The sequence below is a fragment of the Octodon degus genome, unplaced genomic scaffold, assembly GCF_000260255.1.
Source record: "Octodon degus isolate 3935 unplaced genomic scaffold, OctDeg1.0 scaffold00007, whole genome shotgun sequence".
In the NCBI taxonomy this organism is placed as follows: domain Eukaryota; kingdom Metazoa; phylum Chordata; class Mammalia; order Rodentia; family Octodontidae; genus Octodon; species Octodon degus.
In genome coordinates this window covers 26,492,518-26,514,989 of record NW_004524583.1, presented here as the reverse complement: position 1 = coordinate 26,514,989, position 22,472 = coordinate 26,492,518, and the positions used below count along the sequence as shown (strand labels likewise).

General features: G+C 44.9%; 1 protein-coding gene across 1 annotated transcript in view; it reads right to left on the bottom strand.

Moving 5' to 3' along the window:
• The window catches only part of Arid4a (AT-rich interaction domain 4A), an 85,738-nt gene that overhangs the window by 15,117 nt on the left and 48,149 nt on the right, over window positions 1-22,472 (bottom strand). The window contains exons 15-22 of the mRNA XM_023701673.1: window positions 21,456-21,687; window positions 16,150-16,400; window positions 13,287-13,484; window positions 8,702-8,786; window positions 6,762-6,903; window positions 3,404-4,432; window positions 3,136-3,240; window positions 469-675 (exon numbers count right to left, since the gene is read on the bottom strand). Coding sequence (XP_023557441.1) covers window positions 469-675; window positions 3,136-3,240; window positions 3,404-4,432; window positions 6,762-6,903; window positions 8,702-8,786; window positions 13,287-13,484; window positions 16,150-16,400; window positions 21,456-21,687 — 2,249 coding nt within the window. The remainder of the gene's footprint in view (window positions 1-468; window positions 676-3,135; window positions 3,241-3,403; window positions 4,433-6,761; window positions 6,904-8,701; window positions 8,787-13,286; window positions 13,485-16,149; window positions 16,401-21,455; window positions 21,688-22,472) is intronic.

Here is a 22,472-nt window from a genome sequence, read left to right as displayed (position 1 = left end):
CATGTAATACTTAAGTGATCACAAAAATATAAAAAAAGTCAATACAGGGTACTATATATAAAGGGCACTTCAGTTTTACTGATTTATAAAATTGATACATTTTTCTTTATTCTTTTTAAGATCTTTTATATATTTATTTAGTTGGTATAGGGTCTCACTACCCAGTTGGGACTCACAGTGATCCTCCTGCCTCAGCCTCCCCAGCACCGTGATTACAGATGTGCGCCACCACGCCCTGCTTCAGTGAACGGCATGGCACGCCCGGGGCTCTGGGGCCAGCATAGCATGCGATACTGGGGATCAAACCTGGGTCCTTGGGCTTACTAGGCAGGCACTTAGACCACCGAGCTATCTCCCAGTGTTCTTCTTGTTAATTCACCACTCCTTATTTTATTAACATTAAGCCACGCTGACACTGTATAGATTGCAGCTTAGGATTTACTCTCAGGTTATCTATGAGCTTCTTACTGAGTTGAAGGCTCCACTTGTATGTCCGGGGGGAGGAATTGGGATGCCTTTCTCGTTGCTTCTCTTTCTCTCCATCTTTGATGTGAGGGGAGATTCTGGCCGGAGAGCGCGCGAGCTTTGGTGGCTTAGATGTATTAAGATGCTTTACTGGAGTACATTTATTGGAGCTGTCCACAGCAGGGAGGTCTTCACTGTCGCTGCTCTGCCCTGTAACAGGAATAATGAAGTTCTCTTACAGACTACAGTTCATAAACTCAAAGTTACCAAAGTGCAACAGACCTCCCCACTCCACTTCTTGGTATCAGGAAAAAAAACAAAACCAACCAACCAAACCAAAAAAACCCAAACTATAAACGCACAAAGTGTGTAACAGTTTAAAAAAAGAAAAAAAGAAAGAAAGAAAGAAAGAAAGAAAGAAAGAAAGAAAGAAAGAAAGAAAGAAAGGCTGCAAACAAGGGCTGGTGAGATAGCTCAGCAGACTAAGGGCCTATTTGGCAAGTGCAGGGACCAGGGTTTGATCCCTGGCCCTGCATGCTGTGCCGGCCCTGTGGTGGCGCACGCCTGTAATCTCAGTGCTGGGGAGGCTGAAAACAGGAGGATCTCCATGAGTTCAATCTGCATAGTAAGACCCTGTACCAAATACATAAATGAAAAAAGAAAAAGAGAAATGCTGCAAACATTTATCAGCTTATCAGTATAAAAAAAGATTAAGAGGTCATAAAATAATATAGTGCTGTTCCATTTTTGTGAAAGCAAAATGTAAGAACAATTTGAGAGGACTCAAACTATGGAGAAAGCACAAAAATATCTCAATGATACATATCCAACTTTTAAAATCTATAGAGTAAAAACGTGAGAAGATACTTATTTGTAACTGCTTTCGTCCTCCCAACTTGTCCTAAGGGACGTGTTGGTTTTCCCTAATAAGTTGGAATGCTCAACTTTTCTTTTCTTTCAAACTCTACCCCTGTATTCATTTTCAAAAGCCAAAGTCCACCTTGCTTTCTACTGAAAAAGCATAGCTGAAGGTAAAACTTATCCTTTTAGTGAGTTTGGGATTTTGTTTGTTTTTTGTCTGAAAAGGCTGAGTCTTTTCTAAGGAGGAATTAATCTCTTCACTGCCTCTTGGCACGTTCTCCTCCAGCTTCTGTGGAACGCCCATACACGGACCAGCACGTCCTCTTCCCTGCCAATTCTGCATTCCCAGAGCCTACGCGCACGCCTGGATCCTTCCTAGCCTGACAGCAGAGGGAGGAGCAGATCTTCCTGTAGTACACACTTGCTTCCCTTTGATCCAGGTCCTATTTCTGGAAGGAAAAACTCCTTGCTACCCTGACCGCCGCACCTCCTAGCCTCACCTCGTCCTCCTACGGGTCCCAGACACAACTGTCCAGGAAGCAGCTGGGGCTCCTCTCTGAGCTCACTATGGCTCTCTGATGCCCAGCTCTGGTCCACTCGCCTGTGCATGGCTATGCTGTGGAACCACTTCTGCTCCGCCTCCTCATTCATAAGTGAATCCTAATGGTTTGCTAGATCTCCTTCATTTGGCTTTTTACTGCCTTAGTGAACCAAAAGATTCTTTCTAAACAGTGGAATGGATCATGTCCTTCTTTCCTTCCTTGTAAAGTCTTTTAAACTTTATATGTGAAGTAATCTTGAAACTTACAAAAAATGTATATAATTAACAACAAAACATGGTATCTAACCTATCTGAGAGTAGGTTATCTTGCCGTCCAAGTGCTTCTTGCCTTGCATGCAACTTCTCTGAGGGTCAGTTGCCTCCTGCTGCGTTATACCTTAGCCCCAGATCTTAAGTTTAAAACCACAAATGTTTAAGCAAACATTCTGGGGGCGTGTCTGAGGCTCCACATTGGGAGCATCTTGGCTGCCGTGGCCACTCCTCCAGCTCCTCGCCCCCCTGGGCTTCTCCTGGGCTGCTTTAATGGGCTTATGACGCAGCGCCAACCTGACCCAGAGGAGGTGACTCGGCAGCACTTGCTGTGCCCCAGCCTCTGAAGGCGCCCTCGCTGCCACTGTGGGAAGTGGGTCACTAACGTTATCCCACACTCAAAGGGAGGTGAACGAGGCTTCATTTCTTTTTTTTTTTTTTTTTTTTGCGGAACCGGGGATTGAACTCAGCCCCTTGCACTTGCCAGGGAAGCGCTTATTCCACTGAGCCATCTCCCTGGCCCCGAGGCTTCATTTCTTGAAGGGAAAGCAATCTCTGAATTTGTGGGTATGGTCTTACAACTACCACGACTGCGACAGAACCACAACGCAGCTGTTAACGCCGGGAAGTGAGGCTGGATATATTACTCCACACACTTTAGAGCAATGGAAGCCTGGTAAGAATCACACACTATTTTGGTTACTTCTCTTAAGACTCCTTTAAACTCGGCATGGTGGCACCTGTAACCCCAGCACTCAAGAGGCTCAGGCGAGAGGATCAAAACGAGCTCAAGAGCAGCCTGGACTACACTGTGAGGCCCTGTCTCAAAAAACTACAGAAATAAAACAATTTTAAAAGTTTATAAAGTTAGCACAAAAATGACTATTTTCTTTTATAAAATCATAAACCAGCTATGTCGTCAAACTGACACCAATGATCAAACCAACCAACTGCAGAAATAACTACCACCGCACCTCCGCCAGTGTGGAAGCACCAACCTGCTCCGTTCTTTTCATTTTTGGCTACGGCACTTGTTCGTTTGGGGGTACGCTTTTGTTTTTTTGCCATTAATCCACTGTTTCCATCGCTTGGCCTTTTCTGACCTGAAATGAGAGAAAGAGAATTTGAAGGAAAAGAAACAAAAAGAGAAGGGGACAGGGAGTGCCCCGATGCACTAACTTGTACTGATTATCACCATGCAGGATGGTATTTGGGACTTCTAAGGCCACGTGTGGTTCACCGCCCAGGTGACCCGTGGAGCCTCACCCTTCTCTCTGCCCTCTCGGTCCTGCGTGGGTTCGCTGCAGGCGGCGGGGCCTGTGTCCAGCCTGCCGGCCACTCCCAGCTCCGGCTCGCAGAGGCCTTCTGGCAGCTCCTCGGCCACGCTGTCCACCTCTATGGCCACGCCGTCCACCTCGATTGTGGTGTCGCTCTCGCTCCTGGACCCATCCTGGCTGAGGGCTAGTGGTGAGGCAGCCGTGGGGAGCCCAGGGGGCCCAGGACCCGGGGAACTGGCCTCCTGCGCAGCAGCCCTGTCCCTGTCGTCTAGATCGTCCAGGTCTACCTCGTGGCACACCAGGGTTTCAGGCCCAATCAGCGGCAGGACGTCGTCCTCGACCCGCAGTGGCGCGATGCCCACTGGGGGGTCCTGTGTACAGGGGCAGCGACTGTGGGGAACTCCAGCGTGCAACCCAGTGCACTCAGGACTCCCTGGGGCCTCGATGTCCCCGGCCACGGCCACACCCAGTCCGTTCTCCATTCTGGCTTTCTTCTCCGGGGATGGCAGCCCAGGCAGTTTCCGCTTCAGCCTTTTGTCCTTCCCGTACGGGTCGACATCATCCTCAGCCGCCGAAGCCGAGCTCTTGCTGTCCAGGGAGGAAAGGTCAGGAACAGGGCCGTTCCCGGGAGCCTCACTCCCGGCTTCCCCTGGGCCAAACGACGCCAGCTTTATAATTTCTAAAGAGATCTCTTTTGTCTTGCTTCGCCTTCCCTTGCCTTTTGGAGACTTCTCTGTGTCCTTCTTGACATCCTCACCTCGCTCCACTTTGCTTCCGAAAAGCTGGGCCACCTGCTCACCCTCGCCGGCCTCGGGCTGCAGGGCCTCCAGCAAAGGCACCGGCGTCCCGTCCGGCTCCCGGAGCGCGTGTGCAGCCATCTTGGCCGTCTCCTCATCGAGCTTGTCATCGTTTAAAGAGTCAGATTTTTCTAATTCTTCTTTAGAATCAGGAAACAGTTCTTCACTGATCAAACTCTTGTCTAAAGGGTCTTCTGTTTCGCTATCAGATGAACAGGAGTCTGCAAAAGGAAGCAACGCATCACTCGGGTTCTCAGCCTCATGCTCATTCCGTAGCGAAAGCTTACAATCATGGTTTAGTCATGTCGCGATGCATTGTAATAAAAATCCCTTCCGATCACGTGCCTCTGAATGTGCCTATACAGCCTGAGCGTGGTGGCACACGCCTGTCATCTCAGCACTCAGGAGCCTGAGGCAGGAGGTCTGCAGTGAATTCAATCTGCATTTCACCATGAGACCTTGTCTCAAAAACTAAAAGCGAAGAATACTCCCCAGACACACTTCATATATCAGATAAATCAGGTAGCTGAACCAAAACTTTTTACGGGGAGGGAATTTCCAAGTAAAATGTGTGAAAATATATTACATATTTAATTCTGTATACATAGCGGCTACTCCGCAATTTTCACGAGTATTATTTAGACCACTGTGAAGCACATTAAAAAAAAAATCAAAGGACTAATAGTAAAACATGAATATATTAAATGGTTTGACCTAGGATCTAGCAAATGCTGATTAATATGTATGGTGGTTGCTTTGGGTCCTAAGAAGGGAATATGATATTTCACTTAATTCTAAAAAGACATTTAAAACGAGCTGCATAAATTTTCAAATCTTTATGTTTCTAAGTCTTTCCTTCTTTCATTCATTCGTTCGTTTGTACAGGGTCTCAGCATGTAGCTCAGACTCATAGGAGTGATCCTTCTGTCTCAGTCTCCCCAGCACTGGGATTACAGGCGTGTGCCACCATGCCCAGTTTCAGTGGCCAGCTTGGTGCTGGGCTGGCATGGCACATGGTACCGGGGATCAAACCCAGGTCCTTATGCTTGCCAGGGAGGCACTTAGACTGCCGCGCTATCTCCTTGGCCCCTCAGATCTTTAAATATTCTTAGTATCAGACATGAAAGTACAGGCAAGCCACCTCCTCACAAAACAAGTTATTCCCTTTATGCCACACAATTCTTTAAATAATAAAGGTGAATTCCAACACTACATAGAAGTGTGAAATACAAACGTGCTCATATACTAAAACTCAAAAAGGCAAATGCTGAATATATTTTTCAAGTGAAAAGAGATATACATTTTTATTTTGTGGTTCTGTTATAAACAAGTTCATTTTTCTGATGCTTAAAAATACATTTTCGGGCCTGGGAGATAGCTCAGCAGCCTAAGTGCCTGCCTGGTAAGTGCAAGGACCTGAGTTCGCTCCCCGGTACAAAAAATGAACAAAACTTTTTTCATGAAGCAGTTTAGTAAGGCTGCTATGTTTGGTTGTGTAGGCTGTATACTGCACACGGACGAGCCACCTAAGGTACCTTGTACTTGGTGGGCATCTGTGTACCCGAGTACTGTGACCACATTCCAGCAGATGGCAGTAAAGAGAAAAGGCGCCTGCAGGCCAGGCCACTGGCTCTCCCCCAGCACTGAGGGGAGCCCTGTGTACGGCTCAGAACAGCACTTCCCTAGAGGAAAGGGCTGCTGTGGAAGACAGCACTTAGAATGTCTTAAATTACAAAAGAATAAAAGCAGAATGAAATATTTTTGGCTCCGCTCGCCACAAAACACTCCTATGGCCCAGGTCTGGTTGGTAGTTCTGAGGTGAAGCGTGCTAAATGTACAGGGGACACTGGGGCATGCCTCAAAGGAAAACAGCATGCAATGTCCCGGGGCGCAGGAGGAGCAATTCGCCCTCAGGGAGACAGGGAATTTATAAGAGAAGATATTCCAAGATTAAACTATTGCTAAATTTTAAATAGCAAATACAGCAAAATAAGCTTTAGCTTCAAATTAAATTTTGTACTTTAAATGAAATAAGATTGGGGCCAGGGAGATGGCTCAGTAGAGTAAGTGCTTCCCTGGCAAGTGCAAGGGCCTGAGTTCAATCCCCGGTTCCGACCAAAAAAAAAAAAAAGAAATGATGAAACCTGGGTAATCAACTAAGAAGCTTTTACACAATGGTAATTTTACAGTCAGGTGCCACAAAATAATGCTCTGGCCCGCAACAGCACGTGCATGACAGTGGTCTAGGGACCTTGTGGCACCATGGCCTCGTGCTTTGTGGGAGGATACGCCGTGATGTCTGCACAGGGGCATTTCTCAGAATGTATCCCTGCTAGTAAATGAAGTGCGACTGCAGAAATAGAAGAGTTCTTTTTTTTTTTTTTTTTTGCGGTACTGGAGATCAAACTTGGGACCAGGCACTTGTCTGACAGGCACTTGTGCTGCTGAGCTATGTCCCCTGCCCCAAAAGTTTTGATTTTGTAAACATAGGTGACCCTCAAAAGTGAGCACCCCCACTCCAACGGACAAAGGTGAGCTGCAGGCAGGTACCTGATTTTCCTTCGCTGTTTGCTGTCCTAGATAACCCGAAGGGCAGGCTGGACGAGAGGGCAGACCTTAAAGGAGGCCGGCCCCGCTTCGTCTTTTGCCTGTCCTCATCCCGCTTATCCTCCTTCTCGCCATCTTCTTTATTCTGGGGAACAACAAAGAATGTGTGAGAAGGGCCAACATCTAGAGAAAATATTCTACTTCTCCCAGGAAAACTATAAAAACAAAGAAGGTCAGTCATTATTTATTGACAATTTTTTTTTTAATGTATTTGGTATAAGGTCTTACTATGCAGCTCAGACTCGGAGTGACCCTCCTGTTTTCAGCCTCCCCAGCGCTGAGATTACAGGCATGCAGCACCATGCTCAGACTCAGAGGCCAGCTCAGCACGCTCAGGGGCAGGGCAGGCACACACGTAGTGCCGGGGATCAAACCCTGATCCCTGGGCTTGCCTAGGCAGGTGCTTAGTCCACTGAGCTAGCTTACTGGTCCTGTTTGTTGACTCTTAATTTACACTTACAGAAATACTAAGCAGCCTTTTCTAAACTGTGCACAGGATCCTGCTCTCATGCAGCAGTGACACTGCAGTGACACTGTGCTGTTCGACAGCTGACCCTGCTGGCCCTGCACACAGAAAGTGTCAAAGACAAACACCAGCAAGTCTCCAATGCCAAAGCAGAAGACTGAAGGAATGGTGAAGGGCTCAATGCCTGGTACATGTGTTTACGATTTTACTATCTGCTCCCCACTTTTAAAAATCAGATTTCACATTTTTTTAAAAATGGTGGTTCTCCCAGATCCTCTATTTGGCAACCCTGAGGGCAGCGCCTTCACATCTGGGTGATCATGTCCAACCTCCCCAGGGCGCATGCTGCTCCTGCCCCACTATCTGCCTGACTCTACCTTCTCCTATGAGGAGAGACCCACAGGCGTGAGTTTGGAGCCCAGGGTACAGTGAATGCTGGTTGTCACTTCTCCGTCAAACTATGTAGCAATGTATTTAACATTCTTAGTTTATTAATGCCTGAGTTATAACAGAGAAACTATCTTGTCAACATGATTATTACAGTGAGAATGAAGATCTAGTAATAATACTTCAGCATACTTGTAAATGAAAGAAATCAATTTATAAGTTCTGTGTTACATGACTGTGGCAACATGACATTGTGGAGAAGGTGGAACTCTGGAGACAGTAAAGTGTCTGTGGTGGCCAGAATTCAGGGTGAGGGAGGGGGCTTGGCCACGCACAGGGTCTTTGAGGCACTGGGTCCACCCACAAGACACCAGAATGCTGGATGCGGACCCTGCACTTTTGTCCACTGCCCTGGAGCCACGTGGCCCCTTTCGGGATGTGTGAGTATTGTGTGGCCAGCTCAGCCCACCGTCAGGGCAGGACTGGTGCAGCACGTGGGGTCGGGGATTGAACCGAGGTTCCTGTGCCTGCCTAAGCTTGCCTAAGCTGGAGCTTTAGACCACTGAGCTACCTTGCCAGCCCAAGTGTGGGCCTTTTAGCATACATCAGCCAGTGGAAACCCTGTGGCAAGGCAGGTCACCAACGGTCACCAACCGTCTTAACAAATGCAGCGCTTTGGTGGAGGCGACTCCTCACTCACTTAAGGGGCAGAGGCTTCCTATGGGAAATCACTAGAACTTCTTCTCAGTTTTGCTGTGAGCCTTAACTGCTCTAAAAGAAAACAAGCGGGCGTGGTGGTGCATGCCTGTAATCCCAGCACCAGGGAGGCTCAGCAGGGGGATCTTTGCAAGTTCAAGACCAGCCTGGGCTAAAATGAGCTCAAGGCCAGTTTGAACTACATAGGGAGGAGACTCTGTCTCAAAAAGACCCCCATAAGTAATAAAATAAACAAATGAAAACATAAAAAAAAAGATATAATTCGAGTTAATTCCTATGCCCAGCAAAAAAGAATATGAACCTATAAAGATACCTTGGCTCTCTTCTTTTGTTTTTTCTTTGGGCCACCTTTGTCCAAAGGCCAGATGATCCTGTCAGCCTTCACCCACTCATCATACCTTAAAAACAAAAATTTAGCATTTTGTAATGACACCCTTATTTGAAATATATTCACCAAACAAAAACAGCAGCAAGAGAAAGTGTGTACTCCCAGTACTGGTAGGGATGAGAAAGGCGCATGGCTGGCACCTCGGTGCCCTGCAGGGCAGCTGTCGGGGGGCAGGGGGGTGTGTGTGTCTGAGAGTCTACCCTCCATGGGGGTGGCTAGCCCACTTCATGGGTTCAGAAGGAGGTATGGGTAACTAATGCCAAGCAGATTCAAAGCTTTATATTTCTTTTGTATTTAGTACAGGGTCTATAGGGTCCCACTACCCAGATCTGACCCAGTAATGCTCCTGTTTTCAGCCTCCCAAGTGCTGGGATTACAGGCAAGCGCCACCATGCCCAGTCTCAGTCACAGTCTCAGCATGCCCCAGGGGTGGGGCCGGCAAGCCACGCCGGAAATCAAACCCCGGCCCCTGTGCTCCGCCTAGGCAGGAGCTTTAATCCGCTGAGCTGTCTGGCCGGACCTCAAAGCCTTTTGCATTTCTTTGTTTTCCGTAATTCCCACAGATCTGACATTATCAGCAAATTCTTTTTGTCTTTTCATTTTTAAATAATTTATTTTTATACAAGGTCTTAAATTGCCCAGGCTAGCTTCAAACTTAGGATGTTCCTGCTTCAGCCTCCTGAGTATGCAGCTGTGTCTCACCATGCCAGCTATGTATTTTTTAATTAAAAAACCCTGCTTCCTTGGAAGCATTACAGTTGTCTTTTTATTCTAATAACCTTACATGAATAAGGTTTTACTGCATTATAAACAGGTATCGTTTGTTAACAAAATCACCAAATAAAATGAGGAACTTGTAAAATATGAGAGCAACAAATGAAAATTCTTACTAAAATGAAATTATCAGCAGCTTCTGTACTGGTATTTGTTCTATTAACGAATAATACAAAGACAAATTAGATAAATGCAGATTTGAGACACGATCAGTTTTAGATTATTTTAATCAAAACCTTTATCAATTCTCTTTTCCTCCCAAGAACTCACTCTAGCTTCTAGTGTATCTAGTAACAATTTTGTTCTGACCTGTGTCACCTTTCAGGCCCTGAACCTCTTATTACAGAAATACACGATTTTCTTTATGTAAGTCTCTTATACTAAATTCAGGTTGAAGACTCAATTCCTCTGCACCTTCTTCTAAAAGACTGATACTGCTTTGGAATTTCAACTAACCCAGTCCAAGTTATTGCACCGAGACAAGTAATTAATAGAAATAAGCCTTTATTAGAATTAGAAATAAGCCTTTTAGAAATAATTAGAAGGGCTGGAGAGATGGCTCAGTGGTCTAAAGCACCTACTTAAAACAAGCTCAGCAAAAGCATCAGGGACCGCGGTTCAATCCCCCAGCACCACATGCCAGCCAGCCCCGCCCCCTGGTGGGCTGAGGTGGCCACACTCACACACACCACTCTCTCTCTCTCTCTCTCTCTCAAATAAATTTAAAAAAAAATTTTAAAAAAAAAGAAATAATTAGAAATAAGCCTTTTCTTTTGGTCTTTGAAACTAAGTATCACTATGTATCTTAGGCTAGCTTCAAACTCCCAGAAACCCTCCTGCCTCAGCCACTGGAGTGCTGGAATTATATGCATGTACCTCCAAGCCCAGCTCTCAATCACATGCCTTAGATACACATGTGTGTAGGACTATAAAGCATAATAATAATCAAAATCTAAGGTATGAATATTTAAGTAATAAATCTACAGGCAGCCTTCACACTAAGCTGCACCATGCTAATAAACTTGCATCTTAGAACTATAACTTCACTTTATAAACCAGATACCATGGAAACGTGCAAAGTAAGGACATGGTTTCAATTTGCACACGTTTCAAATGAGATGGTACCGTGACATCTATGCTACGGTTTGAAAATGATCTCCTGCTGGATTAGTCCAATATCTAAAGGATTTTTTTTTCCTTTTTTAATATGTAAAGCTTTTGAAACAGGACCAACTCCAAGCACTGGACAGACTCAGCTGTCAGTCTGTACTTTGGAACGAGTCATCTCTTGGCATTTACGAGGACCTAGCATGTGCCAGATGCTGCAGGAAGAGCAGAGAGCACACAGAACAAGGCCTGGTACTCGTGCCATCTGCTCTCATATGAAAAACAAATGTGTAAGAAAATCCGGCAGAGTCTGATAATGCAGTACGTTATACATTGGTCTCATGGGTAATAAGGAGTTCACTTTTCACTTCCAAAATATTCTGGGCCCAGGACTGATCTGGGGTAACTCAGGCCAGACCACACTGGCCCAGTTCAAGCCATGGGGTACTGCTGGTGCCAATGGCAGCCCCAGGATTTCTTCACTAGAGACCAGGATGTCCCTCACACTCGCGATGCTGGCATTTTGGAAAGCTCCCTGCACACTTGGGAACAACACACACAATATCTGCGCAAGCAGGCTGGAATCAGATGCACTTCCAGGTGCATGGAAGTAGCTGAGACAGCAGCAGGCACCTCATGAGGAGGACAAGAACCTGAGCGTATCATAAACAGACCATTGGTTGGCATCACAAAACAAAGAAAAAGAAAAGCAAGAAAAATAAGATGAGAAAGAAGACAAGAAGGGAAAGTTCTAGAAAGCAGACCTGAGACACACAGAGACAGCAAAGAGCAGTGGATAAAACCTGACAGGAGAAGGCAGCTACAAAATGCTACAATGACAAAGACAGTGACCTGAAGCTGGTAAGCAGTCCTTTCTCCCTGAATTCAATAACACACGGCAAAGAGAAATTTTAAAAACGTATATTCAGTTCATTAAGTGCATATCCTTTAAAATGCCAAATTAAAAAAGAAAACACAATAGAGCAGTTATCAGTCCCTGAGCTCCTATGGGCCAGGGAGGATGCTAAGATCTTCATAAGCTAATACAGGGATTACTTTTACTTTCCAACTTTCCCATTAATAAGCACTTTCTTTTCCCCAATTCAGGGAAGAGGAAATTGAGGCATCACAAAACACACCTCTGCTTTGTGGAGAAACCCTGGAGCAGTTCGGGTAGAGCCAGGGAAGGCTGAGATTTCCAACACACAGGATTCTCCAAAGGGGAAGCAGAGGAGCCCCTGATGTCCAGGAACTGATGGGGCACCAGGCTGTGTGTTACGGCTGATGTCTGGATGTGCCCCAAAGCCTCAGGTGCAAACGGAGGTGCAGGGATGGGAGACGATTGGATCCTGCCGGGTTGATCCCCTCACGAGGTCAGAGATAAAGGTGATCTGGGAGGCAGAGCCCGGTGGGAGGAGGTGGGCACTGGGGGCGTGGCCTGGAAGGTCTACCACACTGCTCAGCCCTGCCAGGGCAGCTGACTGTGGGCTGAAACCTGCAAACTGAGCGCCATGATAAACTTCTCCTGATTTCACTTGTGGGAGTCAGGGACTTTGTCCCAGCAACAAGAAAGGAAGTAAGACCCTGGGCATCGGTGTTGCCGTGAAGGCTTCAATTTCATAGAACATCAATGCGATCAGACAAGTGGGCTCTGGGCCTGAGCCTATGCTGGATTAAAAAGAAAAAAAAAGACAAAACAAAGACTGTGGTGGCATACACCTGTGATCCTAGCACTTGGGAAGGGGAAAGAAACTCTGGGAATTTGAGGCCACTGAATTTAAGGTCAGCCTGAACTACACAGTAAAACCTTGTCTCTAAAAGCAAGCAAACAAACAAACAAACAACAAAAGCCAAGAGTGGAAATAGGGCTTACGGATGGAGTTCAGTAGTAGAGTGCCCTGGGTTCACTTTCCAGCACTATTAAAAAAAAAAAAAAAAAAAGGACTACTCCCTAATCAGATCTGAACATAGGGGTAAAAACAGAAAACTGTCCAAGCCATCAAAATGACTCAGTAGTCCTTCTCCCCCAATGAGCTGCTGATACTTCTTCACTAGTTATAGTGTTAACCTTGACCTACGCTTTGTCCTTCTTCCAGCAAGATCTATTAAGAAAACTAATCATAAATTAGTCCAGCTTCCTAACAGTACCCAGTATCAGAGCCAAGTCTCCTTTCTATTGACCTGCCCCAAGTTCCTTAGCAGAAGCTCACGGTGATACTCTAATATTCCTTCTTATCAATGAACCAAAGTCAGAATTAGTAAAATGCTCAGCACAGCTTGATTTCAGGTAAGTGATATCAAGTCTGCCTAACTGAGCATTGCACATCTGATACCCGACCCTCACCCTGTGACTTCACAGGGCCTTGTCCTGAGTGCCCTGGGTCCCAAGGGCCCTAAGCTGCCTCAGAGGGACAAGTACAAAGCCAGCTTCCGCAGTGGAGGCCCTAGTAGTCTCTCCCCGGAAGCCAACACAGCGAGGAAGGCAATGTAAACATCAAAGGCCCGAGACAGCAGGATCTAGGTGTGCTGTCACTCCCCCATCCACAACGCATTTCTCCAGTTCTTCACAACATTAAAGTGATCTAAACACTCCACGATTTTAGTACTAAGGAAGTACTTTCTTGCTTACCTGACATTCCATCCATAATAATGTACCAAGTATAAAACTTCTCCATCATCGATTTCAGTGCTTTTAATGCTGGCTTCATAGATTTTCTGAGTTTTTCCTCGTCCGTATTTTACTTTCACCTTGGTTCCCGTTAGACAGGGTTCCATGTCTTCCTCATCTTCCTCCCCTTCTGAGTCACATTTGCTCTCCGTTTCTTCCCTGCAGTAAGTCATAACACTGATAATGCTACTAATAACTTACCAGCGAGCAAAATGATATATTTTATAATGAATCCACAGTGCAGAATATTCACAACCTAAGCATTACCTTAATAACATGTCAGTGGAGGAGGAGAAGAAGGAGGAGAAGGAGAAGATTTTTATGGACTCCTTAGGAATTTATTATGCACTGTACCAAAAGTAAATCCATATTCTTAAAGGCCAATCAATAACCACAGTTAATGAAGAATGTAGCCAAACAAGGCACTTTTGATACAGTGAAACAGAAACAATATGCTCTGAAAAAAATCTCTGGATTTATGCTCAAGAATGATGTAAAGGTATTTCGCAACTTCCTACAATGAAATGAGCTTAAATATACTTTATTATTACATTACACCCATTTTAGAATAGCTCTGTGCAAGCCTGGGAGCTTTAGTTTGAAATAATGAATGAGGGCTATCTACCTTAACAGTCGTGTCCTTGGCTAGCTTATATTTTAGAGGCTTCACCCACGCTAGCATAGAAACAATAAATGTTTAAATATGATGGTCCTTCTTGTCACTGAATAGCACAGGAGAACAAAGCTGTACATATTTTGGATTGATTTTTATTTCTTTACTCTATTCCCATCAGATCTTTGATCTGATAATCTGATATAAAGGAGATTTGGATAGAGAAGTCCAACAATATATTTTTTAAATTTTATTTATTTACTTTTTTTTTGTGTGTGGCCAGCTCAGCCCACCAGGGGGCGGGGCTGGCTGGCATGTGGTGCTGGGGGATTGAACCGTGGTCCCTGTGCTCTGCTAAGCTTGTTCTAAGTAGGTGCTTTAGACCACTGAGCCATCTCACCAGCCCTCCAACAATATTTTTAATATTTTCACCATAACACATTGGGGATGGAGATGGGGGTTGGGGTTAGGGTTGCGGTATGCCTCAGTGGTATAGTCAATAGCCCAAGGCTCTAGTTTAATCCCCATAGTGTGTGTATGTGTGTGTTTGTGTGTGTGTGCGCAGATTCTGTATGAGTCCAGGGGTATTAAGAAGCAAACTGCATTAAAAAAACCCACCTAAATATTATAGAAGGTCAGCTGGGTTTTTTTGCATAACACTGAGGATTTAACCCTGGATGTTCACACTGAGCTACATCCTCATCTCTCCCTTCAAAATTTTTATTTTGAGACAGGGTCTTGGTAAGTTGCCTAGGCTGTGCTCACACTTGTGATTCTCCTGGTCCAGCCTCCCAGACTGCTGGAGTTACAATTTTAGAAGCTTTAAGAAGAGGCACTGGGCTCTTAGAGGACGCAACTCCAAGAAGCTTTGGCAGCTGGCTTACTGTGGAAGCATATTCTCTCCAGTGTACCTTTAATTAATTGCCTGGAGAGGTAGTTTTATGAGAAAAATTATTTGAAATCAAATGTGGACTGTGTTCGCTGCCTGTACATGCAGTTGTTATTTAATAAAATGAAAATTATTGTTCATACCAGTCGGTGCATTTTTCTATGAAGTACATCTTTGTTCCCTTTGCACATCAGTTATAAAGCCCTTCAATGGCCACAAATGACTCATACGCACAGATTCTTTCTGCGTAACGCTCGGCTCTTAATCACTGCCTCCCAATACCTCCCTAGTTACACTGAGCTACCCAACTTTCATCTTTTTACTTCATCTTTCATGTGTCACCAAAGTACACCTTGTTGACACGGACTCTGATCACCTCTCCTACTCAGTTATTCCTGTTGTTCTAAATACGCCTCTTTGTTAGGGTTCAGGCAATGTCACCATCCAATCACGAGTTCAGCACGTCACCTTTCCCAAAGGTAGCTTCCCAAGCGAACTTCCAGGCAACTTTGACTTCCATGATAAAATGCAAAGTGTCCATGAGGAGAGCTTAGATTTCCAATAAGTGTGGTATCGTTATTTATCATTAAATATTTTGACTCTTAGTATTATCTAAAAATTAGTAAATCCACCGACAACATTTACAGAATGGCCACGAACAAGCACAAGCAGACACTACACTGCTGGCCTGCCTGACCTGGAGCTCGTGTGAAGTCAATTCAGTCCATACATGTCTAGCATGTGGAAAAACAGTCTCATTCAACAGCAAACAGATGGACATAAAAAAGCTGAAATTTACTGATGAGATGTGGGGCAAGAATGTCTTTTGCAAACTTGAATCAGGGGTGCATGCCACTTACTCTAATACACTCACTTGAAAAAGAAAGCTGTCTTAGATCAAAGCTAACACACAGAAACATCTGCTAGTACTCTGCACCCGTGTCTGTTAGCTTTCCCACATTGTACCTTTTTTAAAATGGAATTTTTGCTGTCGCTGTTTCCTCTTGTCCACTTCCTCCATTTTTCTCCAGCTCCCTTCCCTGCTGTCAACTGCAGGACCTTTCTTTTGACTGGGTGGCGCAGCCTTCTTTGAGGCCACTGTTTAGGGCACAAGTGCTATTAAAATGGTGCGACCAGGGTATTCTCCAATTCCGGAAGGCAATACACATCATCTTCACAATGTGTCTCACCTTCATTAGACAAGAGGAACGGAAGTCCCAATAAGAAAACGCTCCCTCAACCCTGAATCGCTAGCAGCGCTGAGCGAAGCGCTGTCGAACCCGAGACAGGAGCTTCTGAAGAGCAAACGTAAGCTAATGTACCTCTCTTGGCTCTTCTCGTCCTCGCCCTCCGAGTCTCGGTCGGAGCCCTCTTGCTTTCTGACTCTCTTCTCTTTTGGCTTGGGTGTAGTTTTTCTCCCCAGTAGCAGCCCGTTTTCTTCTTTCTCTGCAGTGTCATAGTCATCGTCCACATCCTTATTTTCTGTATCAATATCTTTTAGTTTGTCTTCTGTTTTCTCTTCTTCAAATTCCTTTTTAATAGAATTTACATCTCGAACAAGTCTCCTTCGGCCCTAGGAGACGAGACAAAAATTTGAAAATAGTCATTCCTACCAAGGGAGAAAAAAGAAACACAAAACTACATCTTTCCTTTAAACTGGACACTGTTACAACGTGTCCAGTCGGGTCACTGGCTTGAGGTAAGAACTTAAAAGCCAATCAATTCATATGTGCTTTTTTCTCATTAATTATGTCCACAGGGCCGTGGAGATGGCTCAGTAGAATAAGCACTTCCTGGCAAGCACAAGGGCCTGAGTTCAATCCCCAGTGCCATCAAAAAAAAAAGAACATTTGGGGCCGGGGAGATGGCTCGGTGGAATAAGCGCTTCCCTGGCAAGCGCAAGGGCCTGAGTTCAATCCCCAGTTCCACCCCCCCAAAAAATGTATTAATAATAATAATAATAATAATGTCCATATCTACCATGATCCCTTGCTACAAAGTATAAAAATCAAAATGTTTGCAGTTTGAAAAATGGCAGGCAACATGGACCAACAACATCGTAGAGGAGCCCCCAGATCTCATCAGGCTCAGCCTGAATGGGCGGATCTGTGTGAAAATGAGGACTGACGGAGAGCTTTGAGGAAATCACACGCTTACGATCAGCATTTAAACACGACATTGGCAGATGCGCAAGAAATGGTGGCCACTACAGAAATTGATGAAGAGACATACAAATCAATGAAATGAAACAGCCCAATGCTCTTTGTCCAAGGAGACAGTGCTGTGCTAATTGACCCTCTACTAAGAGTTGGCTGAAATGGAGAATTTGTTCTGTGTGGCAACACTGGGTTTTTTAACTGCACCAGACATTCAGGGGACAAGGCTGCACACACACTGATACCAGGGGATAGCCAGGGGATTTATTCACCAATAAAATGAGTTGATTTGCAATTGCAAAAACCTTGTAACTTTTTTTTTTTTTTCTTTTTTTTTGCAGGACCGGGGACTGAACTCAGATCCCTGCGCTTGCCAGGCAAGTGCTTATTTTACTGAGCTATCTCCTCAGCCCTACCTTGTAACATTTTAAGTTAAGTAGCATTTTGTTTTTCTTTTCACTTTCTACTACACATATTCACCAAGGTGCTGAACTTTTTCAGGAGCTGGTTTGCTATGTCATTCTTGCTGACAATGTCTAGTGTTTTTTTTTTTTTTTTCTTTCAATTAAATTTGATGTTTCCCTTTTAACACACAGTGGGGCCAGGGAGATAGCTCAGTAGAATAAGTGCTTGCCTGGCAAGCACAAGGCCCTGAGTTCAATCTCTGGTACCGCCCCCCCCCCCAAAAAAAAATGAAATTGAAAACAGAATTACTCCTTTTAACACAAAAAAATAAAAATAAAATAAAATAAAAATTTCCTCCTGGGGCTGAGGATATAGCAAATTCATCCATCCATCAATAAGTCTTCTTTGTTCACTACATTTTGTTTTTTGGTTTTTTTTGGTTTTTGGGGTTTTTTTTTTTTTGCAGAACTGGGGATTGAACTCAGGCCCTTCAGCTTACCAGGGAAGCACTTATTCCACTGAGCTATCTCCCCGGCCCCTGTTCACTACATTTATTTGATTCTTTTTTTTTTTTTTTTGGTGGAACCAGGGATTGAACTTGCCAGGCAAGCGCTTATTCTACTGAGCCATCTCCCCGGCCCCTTTAATTCTATTTTTGACATTTCTTGATTACGGTAAAAATTTCAGATGAATTCCCCAAATGCTAATGACAAAAGGTTAACAACAGTACTAAGATCAACTCCCTAAATCTTGGCCTCTTTTAAAGCTCTGTGAGGTATAATTCTAGTATTTATCAGCACAAACTTCAGGTCACTGTTACTGTATCTGTGTGTGGCCATATTTTAGCAAAACAGTGAGCAGGTCTGAGTGAGGCTCTGGGTGACACTGGCACTGGCTTTCACAGAGCTGGGAACCTTCAGGTGCTGGCCACACAGGGAACACGCGAGTACTTCCCAACTGGTCTCTCAACAAGCAAACCTTTCCCCAGTTCCTAGCTGCTATTTACACTTCAAAGGCAAAGAAAGAAGAAATGTATCTCTACTGCGGAACCTAAGAACCCACGTTCCACTGCGGTGACATCACACGGAGAGCGCAGCCAGTAACGTGCATGAGGAAAGTGGACGAAAACAGCTAGAACCCATCAAGATTCCGGGTACTTCTGTCCCAGAGACCCTCTTTTTCAGAAGTCTGGTTTCCACACTCAGAAAAATAAAGAGGATGTTGTTACACGTGTATATGCTGCAGCATCTATTTTTTTTTTTTTTTTTAAAGATACAGTCTTTGCTAATTAGTTCAGGCTGGCCTTGAAAATCACTATGTAGAGGCCAGGGAGATGGCTCAGTAAAATAAGCCCTTGCCTGGCAAGTCCAAGGCCCTAAGTTCAATCCCTGGTTCCGCCAAAAAAAAAAAAAAAAAAAAAAAAACCGAAAAAAGAAAATCACTATGTAGGCAGGCTGCCCTTGAACTCAGAACAATCCTCCTGTCTCAGCCTCTTGAATGCTGGGATTGCAGGGGTATGCCCCCATGCCTGGCAACAGCACTTTCTTTTTTCTTTTTTTGGCAGAACTGGGGATTGAGTTCAGGCCAGTGCGCTTGCCAGGCAAGTGCTTATTCTACTGAGCCATCTTCCCGGCCCAAAAGCACTTTTTATAGTAGTAAAAGCTGAGGGCAAATCTTGGTAAAGATAAATTTATGTTCCGACCATACCAGCCAGCATCTCACACGGGATGACAAAGGTCTTGATGAAATATAAGAAAGTCTGTCTACAAGACATATAATACTGTCCTGCTTGTGTTTTGTTTTGTTTTTTGTACCAGGAATCAAACTCAGGACCTCGCACTTGCCAGGCAAGCGCTCATGCAGCTGAGCTATATCCCCGGCTCACTCGTCTCACTCTGTGTGGCCACGTGGATGAGCCCTGAAGACATTATGCTGAGTGAAATACTGAGTACTGTGAGACTGCACTCACGTGCCCAGAGTACCAAGCCCATGGACATGAGAAACAAAATGGTGGTGGTGACGGGCTGAGGGAGGGAGGAAGAAAGCGTTGCTGCTTAACAGGTAGAGGATCTCACTTTTGCAAGGTGAGACCATTCTGGAGCAGGTGCCAGACACACAATGCTCAGTGCCAACACACTGGCATTAGGTGACTAAGATGCTAACTTGTAGGCTATGTTTATTTTACCACACTTTAGAAAATATAGTAAAAGGGTTGGGAAGATAGTTCACTGGTCCAAGAGCCTGCCTGGCAAGCACAAGGACCCAAGTTTGATCCCTGGTACCACAGGCTGTGCCGCCCCACACTGAGCCAGCCACCAAAACCACTGGTGGTGGAACACGCCTGTAATCCCAGAGCTGGGGAGACTGAGACAGGAGGATCACTATGACTCTAAGTTGTGTAGTGAAACCCTGCACCAAATAAATAAATAAATAAATAAATAAATAAATAATTTTTTTTAAAAAGGAAATTAAAATTGAAAGAAAAAGAACAAAAAAGCATCAGTTTGAACATTTCATGACTTCATTAGAATATTCCACTGACGAAATGACAATCAGAATGGTCAGTGTGAAAACAATTTCTGGACAGCTGTAGGAAAAGGCAATTTTACCTCTTCTACTAAATTTGACTTCACTGAAAAGTAGGATATTGTATAGGAAACAAACGTTTGTGACAACTCTCACTGCAAAGCCATCACTGAGCACCAGACACTGAGGATGGTGGGTGACATTTGTTTTCACAGATCTGCTAACTGAAGGCAGAGCTGGAAGATAAAGCCAGTGAGCACGCAAGCAGGGCCGCTCACAGTTGTGCGCAGGTACGGAGGGGAGCAGAGCCACGCGAGGCGCACACGTACCATGCGGAGGAGACACTCATTCGCTAGCTTTTGAGGCGCACTCACTATGTGCTAGGCATCACTCCAGGTGCCTGGGATCTGTCAGTGCAAAACAGCACCTGAGCTGGGCGTGGGGTGCAGGCCCGTAATCCTGTGACTCTAGCACTCTGGGAAGCTGCGACAAGACAATTCCAAGTCTAAGTCTAAAGGGGGCAACTTAGTGAAAACCTGTCTCTAAAAGGGCGGGTGGCTGGGATTTAGCTCAGTGGGAAGATCCCAGATTCCATCGCTAGCATTAACATGTATGTGTGGGGACACACACACACACACACACACACCCCTCCTCTTGCAGAGTATGATATAGCACAGAATGAGGAGAAAGAGACAAAAACCCCTAATAATCCTAATAACACATAAGTAAAGCATAGAGAAGAGCCACATTAGCAGGACTGAGAATGCCCACGGGAGGACGCAGCTACACCTTTAGATAAGGCGGGCAGTGTGATTAGCGAGGTGGCCGGAGACGTAGCTCAGCAGCAAAATGCCTCCCTGGCAAGTGTGAGGTCCTGAGTTCAATTCCTAGTACCAAAGAAAAATTCAATGACATTCAAGCAGAAGGCTTGAAGGAGGGGAATATTTGTGACTGAAGATAAGAATGGACATGTGAAAACAAGACAAAAGTTATTTGAGTGCAGGGAATAGCATGAGATAGACAGATTTATTTATTTGTGGAACCAGGGATGAAAGTCAGGATCTCTCGCTTGCCAGGCAGGTACCTATGCCGCTGAGCTATCTTCCCAGCCACTAAAGTGAGACATATTTAGAAACAGCTAAGTTAGTCTGCCTGAGGCGTAACGAAATTCTGTAAAATAAACAAAGTGCACTGTAGCACTTTTGTGTCTATCTAAAGACATCCACAAGGCTGGGGAGGTAGCTCGGTGGGCTAAGCGCCTGCCTGCCAAGTGTAAGGACCTGAGTTTGATCCCCGATACTGCAAGCCATGCTGGCCCCAGAACCTTGGGCACACTGTGCCAGCCACCAAAACCGGGCTTGGTGGCACACTCCTGTAATCCCAGTGCCGGGGAGGCTCAGACAGGAGGATCATTATGAGTCAGAGCTGAGTAGTGAGACCCTGCACCAAATAAACAAACAAACAAATTATTAAAGACACCCACAATCAAAGTTTAAAAATAGTGCTTACAATAAACCACTAAACCTATTTATAACACTCACCCTTGGAGATTTTAATTCGCTGTCTTCTCTTTCACTCTCACTATTTGAATCAGTATTTTCCTCTAGCTCGCTCTTTACTTCCACTAACGGCATTTCTGGATCTACTGCGAGAGCCTCTGCCATTGATTCGTCCGAGTCTTTCTTTTCCACTTTTACTTTTGGCTCATGATGATGAATGGTTCTAAATCGAATATTTGCAGAGCGGCAGTACTCTTCAAAACCATAGAGATACCTAAACAAATGACATGTCATTTTAGTAAGTCTTCACCTTTGCATTTAACTTGAATACACTACTGAACATACAGGATCTCAAAAAGGTAAGACTCAGGATCATTTGTCAAAAGTACTTTTTTGATGTTACCAAGATCTGGGGGTCTCAATAGAATGTAAGCAGAAATACCAACCATAAATGAAAATGCCTGCCCGAAAAGACTAAGCTCCCAACAGCAAAACACAGCTATCACAATTCTGATTTTAAAAGCTGTTTGATGTGAATAATTTCTGGCTGTAAATAATGCTTGCATCCTGATTTTGCTAAGCCCTTCTATGTACTAGAAACATAACATTTATGTGTGTTAGTTGATGCACCTGTCTTGGGTCAGTTGATCCTAAATGTTGACTGGACTGAGGCTCTTGGAGAGGTGAAAGGACTGTGAAGACAGTAACGTCGTCAATCGTCAACGGGCTACCGTGGAGCTACATGGGTCACCTGGAGCTAGAGGATAGTGGAAGGGTGGGTCACAGGAGCAAGACATTGGGGACCATCTGGTCCCTGGCCTTTACTCTCTGCTTCCCGGGTACCATGAGGCAAGCAGCTTTTCTCTGCCATGCTTTCCCACCCTGACATTTCCTTCTTGGATCCAGCCTGCCATGGACTGAAACCTTAGGAACCGTGAGCCAAAATCAACCTCTCTTACTTCTGACTCTGTATATGAGGTGTCTGTCCCAGCAATGACAAAGTTGACTAATATACTTGTTATATTAGTTGACTAATATACTCTACAAATGAAAAGGAAA